The sequence below is a fragment of the Coregonus lavaretus genome (genome assembly GCF_964263955.1).
Source record: "Coregonus lavaretus genome assembly, contig: HAP1_SCAFFOLD_2644, whole genome shotgun sequence".
In the NCBI taxonomy this organism is placed as follows: Eukaryota; Metazoa; Chordata; class Actinopteri; order Salmoniformes; family Salmonidae; genus Coregonus; species Coregonus lavaretus.
The window spans coordinates 37,005-48,617 of NW_028161425.1; the positions used below are offsets into that span (position 1 = coordinate 37,005).

At 42.3% G+C, this 11,613-nt stretch overlaps 1 protein-coding gene across 1 annotated transcript; it reads left to right on the forward strand.

Annotated features, from left to right (window-relative positions):
* The first annotated feature begins 2,721 nt into the window (after window positions 1-2,721).
* Window positions 2,722-4,243, forward strand: LOC311120691 (nuclear factor 7, ovary-like). The gene has a single exon (XM_084195267.1). It carries the CDS (start codon window positions 2,759-2,761, stop codon window positions 3,758-3,760), a length of 1,002 nt encoding a protein of 333 aa, XP_084051393.1. The 5' UTR covers window positions 2,722-2,758; the 3' UTR covers window positions 3,761-4,243.
* The last annotated feature ends 7,370 nt before the right edge of the window (window positions 4,244-11,613 follow it).

Here is an 11,613-nt window from a genome sequence, read left to right on the forward strand (position 1 = left end):
TACATCGTTGGTTAAATGACTTCAAATGCAAAACTGAAATGTACTTTGTGGAATGTCCGTGGAGTTTGTAAACTATCCAAGCTTGAACAGGTTATTACTGGGCTTAAACAACTTCATTCATCTATTGTGTTCCTACAAGAAACTCACTTGTTGAAGGATGAGCTACTTAAAAGTATGCAGGAGATGGCCAGGGCAAGTGATTGGCATCCTGTTTCTCCTTTCATTCTCATGGTGTTATGGTTTTAATTCACAAATCTGTTCAGTTTCAAGTGGATCATATTATAACTGATACAGCTGGTAGATACATTTTGAAACGGGAAACTCTTTTCAATCAGCGTATTAATCTGGTTAATGTTTATGATCCTAATGATGATAATCCCAAATTCTTTGATAATTTATTTATATTGATAGCCTCCCTTCCTGGTAAAGTCCTAATGGCAGGGATTTTTAAATGCACTCTTGATCCACGTCTAGATCACTCCTCAGGTTTAGACACTTCCCACTCGCAGAGTAGAAAGAAATTACAGCATTTCATTAAGGACTTAAATGTATGTGATCCATGGAGGACTCAGAACCCGAGTAAAAGGCAGTATTCATGTTACTCGTCGACAATTAAATAATATTCTCGTATAAACTGCTTTTTTAGTTTCTTGCTCATTGCTTCCCAATTGAGCAGGAAGTGAATATGATGGTATTGTTCTGAGCGACCGTTCCTCTGTGTCATTATTCTATTGAGTACCACAGTATGAGTCATAATACCCATAAACCTAGCGGTAAAACCAGGAAATGGTTCCAAACATTTTTCCACCATTACTTTTTCCGTAGGGGATTTTAGAACTACTTCACATAAGGTCTGTGTTTCGTGCGGGCTTACCCTGGCGTGACGTTTCGATAACCGCGCAAATCTTGCTTTAATCACTCTTACTCTGAAGCCTGATAAATCCCCAACAAAATGTGAAAGTTACAGACAGATTTCTCTTCTGAACTCCAGCTAAAACATTATTTCTAAAGCCAGGAGATTGGAAAGAGTGTTCCTATATCTAATACACAAAGACCAAAATGGCTTTCTAAAAAAAGTCAAGGTTTTACCAATGTGGGGAGGGTACTGAACATAGGTGCATGTGTGAAGGATCCCCTGATACTGCCATACTCTCCCATGTGTGAAGGATCCTCTGATACTGCCATACTCTCCCATGTGTGAAGGATTCCCTGATACTGCCATACTCTCCCATGTGTGAAGGATTCCCTGATACTGCCATACTCTCCCATGTGTGAAGGATTCCCTGATACTGCCATACTCTCCCTTGTGTGAAGGATTCCCTGATACTGCCATACTCTCCCTTGTGTGAAGGATTCCCTGATACTGCCATACTCTCCCATGTGTGAAGGATCCCCTGATACTGCCATACTCTCCCATGTGTGATGGATCCCCTGATACTGCCATACTCTCCCATGTGTGAAGGATCCCCTGATACTGCCATACTCTCCCATGTGTGAAGGATCCCCTGATACTGCCATACTCTCCCATGTGTGAAGGATCCCCTGATACTGCCATACTCTCCCATGTGTGAAGGATCCCCTGATACTGCCATACTCTCCCATGTGTGAAGGATCCCCTGATACTGCCATACTCTCCCATGTGTGAAGGATCCCCTGATACTGCCATACTCTCCCATGTGTGAAGGGTCCCCTGATACTGCCATACTCTCCCATGTGTGAAGGATCCCCTGATACTGCCATACTCTCCCATGTGTGAAGGATCCCCTGATACTGCCATACTCTCCCATGTGTGAAGGATCCTCTGATACTGCCATACTCTCCCATGTGTGAAGGATCCCCTGATACTGCCATACTCTCCCATGTGTGAAGGATCCCCTGATACTGCCATACTCTCCCATGTGTGAAGGATCCCCTGATACTGCCATACTCTCCCATGTGTGAAGGATCCCCTGATACTGCCATACTCTCCCATGTGTGAAGGATCCCCTGATACTGCCATACTCTCCCATGTGTGAAGGATCCCCTGATACTGCCATACTCTCCCATGTGTGAAGGATCCCCTGATACTGCCATACTCTCCCATGTGTGAAGGATCCCCTGATACTGCCATACTCTCCCAAATTAACTTATATAGTGAAAAAGAAAGCCCCAGAGTTTCATGATATTTGGGATCTGTCCTTTGAATTTTTGCAAACCGGTGACATTGTACATTTACATTTTACATTTAAGTCATTTAGCAGACGCTCTTATCCAGAGCGACTTACAGTTAAGTGCATACATTACTTTATTATTTTTTTATACCCCCCGTGGGAATCGAACCCACAACCCTGGCGTTGCAAACGCCATGCTCTACAAACTGAGCTACATCCCCTGCCGGCCATTCCCTCCCCTACCCTAGATGAAATGGTAAATTGCCATTTCATACCATTTCAACTCCCCTTTGGTAAATTGCCATTTAATAATAATAATAATTTTCATTTCCATTTCATTTCAGAAGTGAAAAATATTTAGTGCATCTTGCTTATCTGAATGATTCAAATGTGCCTTTCCTTAAGATAAGAGAAATGCATTTGTCAGATTTTTATTGAGGGCTTCAAAGCTAATATTAGCTTGACTGTGTCTTTAAATCCCCACCCCCTAAGGCAAACAGAGGGCAGAGTCATAAGGCCTCGTATCTAACGCACACACTTTCACTTTCTCTTTCTCTCGCTCTCATTTTCTTTCTGTGAACGGTGAACGCGACACTTTCAGCTCCAGAATGGCTACATCTTCCTCTGCCCTGTCCGACCACCTCTGCTGCTCCATCTGTACAGATATCTTCACTGACCCTGTGTCTCTCAGCTGCCAGCACACCTTCTGTAAGAGATGTCTTGAACAGATCCTGGAGGCTGGACTCCGTCCCCGCTGCCCTGAGTGTAGAGCTCTGGTCACGGACAGAAACTTCCAGATCAACAGACTGGCTAAGAACATGGCGGACCAGCTGAGACTGGAGCAGACCAGAGGACAAAGATCTACAGCTGAGAGAGGAGGCGAGTGTGCTGAGCACGGAGAAGCGATGAAGCTGTTCTGTGTGACAGACAGTAAGCTGATCTGTCTGGTCTGTAAGGAGGGGAGAGACCACAGAGGACACACGTTCAAACCTTTGAGAGAGGCACAGGAGGATCTGATGACAGAAGTGGTCTCAGCATTAGGTATTCTGAAGGAAGACATCAACAAAGCGCAACATAAAAGAGCAAGTCAACAAAATAACATCTCTAAGAGAAGAGAGAAATCCAACCAAGTCAAGGAAAAAATCAGGACCCAGTTTGAGGAAGTAATCAACAAGCTGAAGCAGAGAGAAGAGCTGGCGATGAGAGAGATAGACAGGAGGGATGGTCTTGTCAATATCAATATGGAGAAACAGCTGACTAAAATAAAGAGACACGAGACTGATGTCAAAAAGAGAGAGACCACGCTTCAGTCTGGACTGGACATAACTGACCCCAGGGAGTTCCTGCAGTGGTGGACAGAGAAAGGTCGCACTCTGTGTGATACAAGGCAGGGATGTCCAGACATCTTCAAAGTATTCATGGTGGAAAGACCAAGGCAATTTGAGGGCTATGAAGATCCTAACACCCTCTTGCGATTTATTGACTTGGAGGGTATTGAGAAAAGCCTTGCATGGAAATTCTATCAATTAGATAGATCTGATGTGTCAAGGGCTGAGCGTAGTCCTGATGTGGTGCAGCAATTACGGAGGCTCTACAGCAGTCTTTATTGAGGATCAAACAAATACAAAAGACTCACGGCAAAATCCCAGCCGGAGGGCAAGCGAAACAATTACGCACACAGGGAACAGTGCGTAACCCAAACTGCGCACACAGTGCGGACACTCTCTGTGATGTTTTACTAAAGTTCTGAACCTTTCTATTCTCATTGCTTCTACAGATTGTGAATTAAAAATAAACATTTTTGCTAAAAGTATTATTATATTATTGATCGATTGACTATGACTTTTCAGATCACCCAGTAATGCTATCTGCAAGGTTAGTTCCAGGTAAATATTGCAATCCTTTAGCCATTCCTGGACCTGTGTCCAAAAACAAGCTACAAATGGACAGAACCAAAACAAATGATCTAATGATTCTGTCTCTTCACAGCAAAATCTACAGAGCTGGGAAGATTGTATCCCCCATATAAATAACATTCTATTGGTAGCAAGAATTTTATATAACAATTTAAATTGAAAGATTCTAATTTTTGAATCCGGTGTCGTTTTGCGTGTCAGTTCATAAACACTATGCCATGGGATCGGTACGTCAAAGATCTCTTCCCAACTATTTTGCAATCTATATGGGACGGCTGTCAATCCTTTGGTCCTTAAGTGAAACTGATATACTTTTTTATTTATCACAGTTTTCCTTAACCAATTATGTTCTTTAATGCAAGGCCGACAGACAAGTTCCTTACTTTCTCCCCCTTCAACTTTCCTCTTCCACTTTTGCGGTAAGGCTGCAATTATTTGGTTGTAATTTTGGGTAGAGCAGACATTTCCATATGTTTTTGTTAGCTGCATGTGCGACATAACTCCACCAGTCCTACCAATGATATCATTTACGAAGATTATACCTTTTTTAAACATTCTGTCAAAAAATAAAGGTTTTTTGTCAATTAGTATATTTGAATTTAACCACAATATTTGTTCCATTATTTGTTCTGTCGTTTCTGGAGGATTAAATTGAAATTGCAACCAACTTTCTATGGCTTGTTTTAGAAATAGTGACATTTGGGAGATTATTTCCTTTTCAAATAACTGAAAGTGAGAGGTTGTAATCTGAATAAAGGGGAAAAGGCCTTTCTTGAACATTGGGTGAGACAATCTTACTAATTTGCTTGAGAACCAGTTCGGATTTAAGTATAACTTTTGGATGACTGAAGATTTTAGTGATAGGTCTAATGCTTTAATATTTAATAATTTCTGTCCTCCGAATTCATATTCATTATATAAATATGCTCTTTTAATTTTGTCTGGCTTGCCGTTCCAAATAAAATTGAATATTTTTTTCTCATATAATTTAAAAAACTGTTTGCTAGGCGTAGGCAAGACCATAAGCAAATAGGTAAACTGGGATAATACTAAAGAGTTAATCAGGGTGATTTTTCCACAAATTGACAGGTATTTTCCTTTCCATGGTAGTAAGATCTTATCTATTTTTGCTAACTTTCTATTAAAATGTATTGAAGTGAGATCATTTATTTCCTTTGGGATATGTATTCCGAGTATATCCACATCACCATCAGACCATTTTATTGGTAAACTACATGGTAATGTAAAAATTGTATTTTTTAGTGATCCAATACGTAATATAGTACATTTGTCATAATTTGGTTTTAATCCAGAGAGGTTAGAAAATGTATCTAGATCTTCTATGAGGCTGTGGAGGGATTCTAGTTGTGGATCTAAAAGAAAACATGAATCATCTGCGTACAATGACACCTTTGTTTTTAAGCCCTGTATTTCTAATCCCCTGATATTATTGTTGGATCTGATTTTAATAGCTAACATCTCGATGGCCATAATAAATAGATATGCCGATAGTGGACAACCTTGTTTCACTCCTCTTGACAGTTTAAAACTTTCTGAGAAATAGCCATTATTTACTATTTTACACCTAGGGTTACTATACATGATTTTGACCCATTTTATAAGAGATTCTCCAAAATTGAAATGCTCCAGGCATTTATATATAAACCCCAGTCGAACTTTATCAAATGCCTTTTCGAAGTCTGCTATGAATAGCAGGCCTGGTTTCCCATATTTTCCATAGTGTTCTATTGTTTCCAATACTTGCCTTATATTATCTCCAATGTATCTTCCATGTAAAAAACCTGTCTGATTAGAATGAATAATATCCGACAATACCTTTTTAATTCTATGCGCTATACATTTTGCTAGGATTTTTGCATCACAACACTGAAGTGTAAGGGGCCTCCAATTTTGTAAATGGACTGGATCTTTATATTTTCCACTTGTATCCTGTTTCAGTAATAATGAGATCAGACCTTCTTCTTGAGTGTCAGATAATCTACCATTTACATAGGAGTGGTTAAAACATGCTCTTAACGGTCCTCTTAGTATATCAAAAAAGGTTTGGTATACCTCGACTGGTATGCCATCCAACCCTGGAGTTTTCCCGGACTTAATGTCTTTAATTGCATCCAGAAGTTCCTCCTCTGTAATTTCACCTTCACATGAGTCTTTCTGTGTGGCTGTTAATTTGACATTATCAATAGAAAAAAAATCTCTACAATTAGCTTCAGTTAGAGGAGATGGAGGCGACTGAAAATAAAACATATGCTTAAAGTACTTTGTTTCTTCCTTCAAAATATCATTTGGTGAATTATGGGTGACTCCGTCAATTGTAACCAGTTTCATTAAGTTATTTTTGGTAGCATTCCTATGTTGAAGATTAAAAAATAATTTTGTGCATTTTTCCCCATATTCCATCCAGTTTGCTTTATTTTTATAATATATTACACTTGATCTTTCTTGAATAAGTTTCTCCATTTCTTTTAGTTTTTCCTCTAATTTATTCTGAGCCTCTATGTTACAGTTTTTATTGCCATCTATCTGTTCTGTTAGACTTTCTATTTCCTTTTTTAGTATAAACTCTTTTGACCTAAATTGCTTTTGTTTTCGAGATGAGTACTGAATTGCATGGCCTCTAAAGGCACATTTAAAGGTGTCCCATACAATAAGGGGATTCGCTGTACCTATGTTATGTTGGAAAAAGTCAGTTATAAATTCCTTTGTTCTAATTATAAATAAATTATCATCCAATAGGCTTTGATTAAATTTCCAATATCCTCGCCCACGTGGAAATTCAGTAAGAGTAATGTATATGCCTATTATATGATGGTCCGACCGCATTCTGTCCCCTATCAACACTTTTTTTACTTTTGGTGCCAACGAGAATGAGATAAGAAAGAAGTCAAGACGACTAGCTTGATTCAGTCTCCGCCATGTATATCTCACTAGATCAGTATATTTAAGCCTCCATATATCTACTAGTTCTAATGTATCCATGACATTCACAATTTCCTTAAGAGCATGTGGGTGATTGTTTGTGGTGTGATTTCCTTTTCGGTCCATTGAGCTATTTAAAACAGTATTATAATCCCCCACCATAATAATATTGTCTTGAGTTGCTTGCAGGCTTGATAATTTATTATATATATTGTCAAAGAATTGTGGATCATCATTATTTGGTCCGTAAAGGTTAATGAGCCATATCTGTTTATGGTCCAATAACATATTTAAAATAATCCATCTACCTTGCGTATCTATTTGGACAATTTGCACATTCAGATCGAAATTACTATTAATGAATATCATCACCCCTTTTGAATTTCTTTGCCCATGGGAGAAGTATATTTCCCCCCCCCCCCCCATTATTTTTTCCACGCTACTTCATCTCGAATTGTTGAATGAGTTTCCTGTATACAATAGATATTATATTCCTTCTCTTTGAGCCATGTAAATATTGTTCTTCTTTTGTTATTATCAGCTAAGCCATTACAATTATAAGTGGCTATACTTATTTCACCATACACCATAATGAGATACAAGTTTCAAGTCTATTTATCATTATATATGTTTGTAAATTTACCAATAGAAAATAGCGTAATGATTGAGTGTCCAAATAGCTGTACCGTGATATTTGCATTGCTACGGAGTAACCCTTCAATTGTTCTCCACTAATTCCCCCGCTAAAGCCCCTCCCCATCCCAAGTTGAGCCGTCATCCCAGTGATCAGCATCCCACCCACGTCCCTCCGTATCCCTAAGGCCCCGAGAGGCCAGGACCCATCCATCGAAAACAGCATACAGTGCCACCCAAAAAACAGAAGCAGATTAACCGCCAAAAGCATTTCCAATGCTTTCACCTCTCTCTCTATATATATATATATATATCTATATAACTATTTTTTTTTTAATTATGCATATCCTATTTTCCATCATTATCAATTAATATGCGTAATAATGTCGGCAGTTCACGCATAGGATTCTAACATATAACCCGGATTGCCATTGTATTACATTTAATTCATTGACAAGCAATTATTATCCTAGCAAATAATTCCCGTGGTGTATCCCATACCCTCCCCCCCAACATCCCCACCCCCCCACAACAGATGCCAGACAAGCACACACGCACATACTCACATACTCCAACACACTCAACCCCCCTCCTCCGTTGTGGAACGGGCAGGGGTTGTAACTTACCCCTGGGCAAATGTCTAGGCGCCTTACACTGGGCACACACCGAGCAGGAGGAAACATAAACCCTCACATCCCTGGCTAACGTTGGCCACCAGTACTTCGTGCTAAGGCAGTGCACTGTCCGACCAGTACCTGGATGGCCAGAGGAGGGTGACGTGTGAGCCCAATAAATGAGTCAATCCCGAACCTCGAGAGGAACGTACGTCCGACCCACCGGACACTGGGGAGGACTAGGGTCGGTACGTAACGCCCGCTCGATTTCAGCATCGACCTCCCACACCACCGGTGCCACCAAACAAGACTTCGGTAGTATGGGAGTGGGCTCAACGGACCTCTCCTCTGTGTCATACCGCCAAGACAGGGCGTCTGCCTTACCGTTCTGGGACCCAGGAATGTAAGTGATCTTAAACACGAACCTGGCTAGAAACATAGTCCACCGCGCCTGGCGAGGATTTAGTCTCCTAGCTGCCCGAATGTATTCCAGATTACGATGGTCAGTCAAAATGAGAAAAGGGTGTTGAGCCCCCTCAAGCCAATGCCTCCACACCTTTAGGGCCTGTACCACGGCTAACAGCTCCCTGTCCCCTACGTCATAATTTTGCTCCGCCGGACTGAGCTTTTTCGAGTAAAAGGCACAGGGGCGGAGTTTAGGTGGCGTGCCGGACCGTTGCGAGAGAACGGCTCCGATACCGGCTTCTGACGCGTCCACCTCCACTTGGAATGGTAAAGCGGGATCCGGGTGCGCCAGCACCGGCGCCGAAGTAAACAGGTCCTTCAGTCTCCCAAAAGCCCTGTCCGCTTCAACTGACCACCGCAAGCGCACCGGACCCCCCTTCAGAAGGGACGTGATGGGAGCTGCCACCTGTCCAAAACCCCGGATAAACCTCCGGTAGTAATTCGCAAAGCCCAAGAACTGCTGCACCTCTTTAACTGTGGTTGGGGTTTGCCAATTACGCACGGCTGACACACGGTCAACCTCCATCTTCACCCCTGACGCAGACAACTGATAACCCAAAAAGGAGACTGACTCCTGGAAAAACAGACATTTCTCTGCCTTGCCGGTGAGACAGGAGATGAGGGCGGAAACGCTCTCGTATCCCGAGGGCACCGGGTGTACAGTGGCTAGGTAAAGTTCGACTTGTAGAAGGAAACCCTGACACCCGACAGCGGTGCCATCATACGCCCTCGGGAGCGAGAGCCGAATCCCACTGGGTTCCGGAAGTTGAACAGGCGGACTGGCTGATGGCGATGGTGCGATGGGTGGATGCGTGGGAGCCCCGCCGATCTCCCATCTACGGAGGGTCTCCACCACCCCCTCGAGAGAGTTCCCAATCCAGCTGATCTTTTGATCCTGTTCGCGAAGGCGCTCCTCGATTGCCTCGACAGATGAGGCGGTTCCTGCTGATTCCATAATGGTGTGTAATTCTGTCAAGGGCTGAGCGTAGATGTGGTGCAGAAATCAAGCGCAGGACTACAGAGGCTCTTCAACAGTCTTTAGTGAGGATCAAACAAATACAAAAGACTCACGGCAAAATCCCAGCCGGAGGGCAAGCGAAACAATTACGCACACAGGGAACAGTGCGTAACCCAAACTGCGCACACAGTGCGGACACTCTCTCAAAACAAAAACAGAACGAGAGAGAACAAACTGACGCCTAGCTGACACGAAACAATTACACACAACAAATGACAAAACCTAAGAGAACTTATAGGGCACATAATCAACACTAACAAAGAACAGGTGTACAAACAGACCAAACCAAACGACCATCGAAACATAGAACGGTGGCAGCTAGTACTCCGGAGACGACGACCGCCGAAGCCTGCCCGAACAAGGAGGAGGAGCAGCCTCGGCCGAAACCGTGACATGATGAGCTTTGTGTCCTATGTTGATTACAGTTCAGACACTACTTTCACTTTGACAAAAATAATGATTCACTGACAACAATCTGTATCGCATTTGTATGTGAAGACGATTAATATGGTTTACTACTCTAACAGTTGGGTGACTCCATGCCAGCGTAGCCCAAACATATTTGTCATATCTCCGATTGTTCTGACAATTCTCAAAAATGTTGACCAATAAAAAAAGTATAATGATAAAACAATTTCTCTACCGTCCTCCAAATTCGCAAGTAGATGAAACTACTGTATCTCACCAGAGAAATCATCAGAGCAGAAACAGCGCCCCTCTGTCTCAGTATGTGTAGCCCATGTATCTGATGCTGTCTGGTCAAAAAGAGTATTACATTTACATTTTAGTCATTTAGCAGACGCTCTTATCCAGAGCGACTTACATTTAGTGAATACAGTTTTGATTTAAAATAAAAATAAAATTGTATATATTTTTTTTTTATACTGGCCCCCCGTGTGGAAAACAAACAGAAGTTTGAATACTGGCATACTCTAGGACAGTGGTTCCCAACCGGTCTTCGAGGGAACCCCAACAGTACATTTTCTTGTTGAAATCCCAGACAAACACACCTCATTCAACTTGTCAAGGAGTTGATTATTAGTTGACAAGTAGAATCAGGGGTGCCTGTCTGCGACCACAATAGAAAGGTGTACCTGTTGGGGGTACTCGAGGGCAAGAGTTTGGAACCACTGCTGTAGTAGACGGAACTCTGGTCACTCACAAGGGAAAACCAACACACATAAGTTGTGTCTCAAATTACACCCTATTCCCCATATCAAGTACACTTCTACTGACTAGAGACACACAGGAGACACCATTATATCTACTATCCACCCAAACCTCTGACTGCACATTGCAAATCAAACTCTCCTGCTGCTTATGAAACAGAAGAGGAGGACATGGAGTCGTGGCCGATGCAAACATGAGACGTGTTGGTTTGAGTTCAGTGGCACAGGGACTTTGAGATGCCAAATTATCCACATGGTTTATAGAAAGGTCACCTCTTGGGTTGAGACTGGAGAGAGTTGAGAGCGAGAAATAGATACAGAGACGAGCGAGAAACGGACAGAGAGAGAGAGAGAGAGAGAGAGAGGAGAGAGAGAGAGAGAGAGAGAGAGAGAGAGAGAGAGAGAGAGAGAGAGAGAGGAGAGAGAGAGAGAGAGAGAGAGAGAGAGAGAGAGAGGAGAGAGAGAGAGAGAGAGAGAGAGAGAGAAGAGAGAGAGAGGAGAGAGAGAGAGAGAGAGAGAGAGAGAGAGAAGAGAGAGAGAGAGAGAGAGAGAGAGAGAGAGAGAGAGAGAGAGAGAGAGAGAGAGGAGAGAGAAGAGAGAGAGAGAGGAGAGAGAGAGAGAGAGAGAGAGAGAGAGAGAGAGAGAGAGAGAGAGAGAGAGAGAGAGAGAGAGAAGAGAGAGAGGAGAGAGAGAGAGAGAGAGGAGAGA

What these genes read in the sequence shown, in the direction of transcription:
- LOC311120691 (XM_084195267.1), top strand. Translation starts at nt 2,759, where the DNA reads ATGGCTACATCTTCCTCTGCCCTGTCCGACCACCTCTGCTGCTCCATC.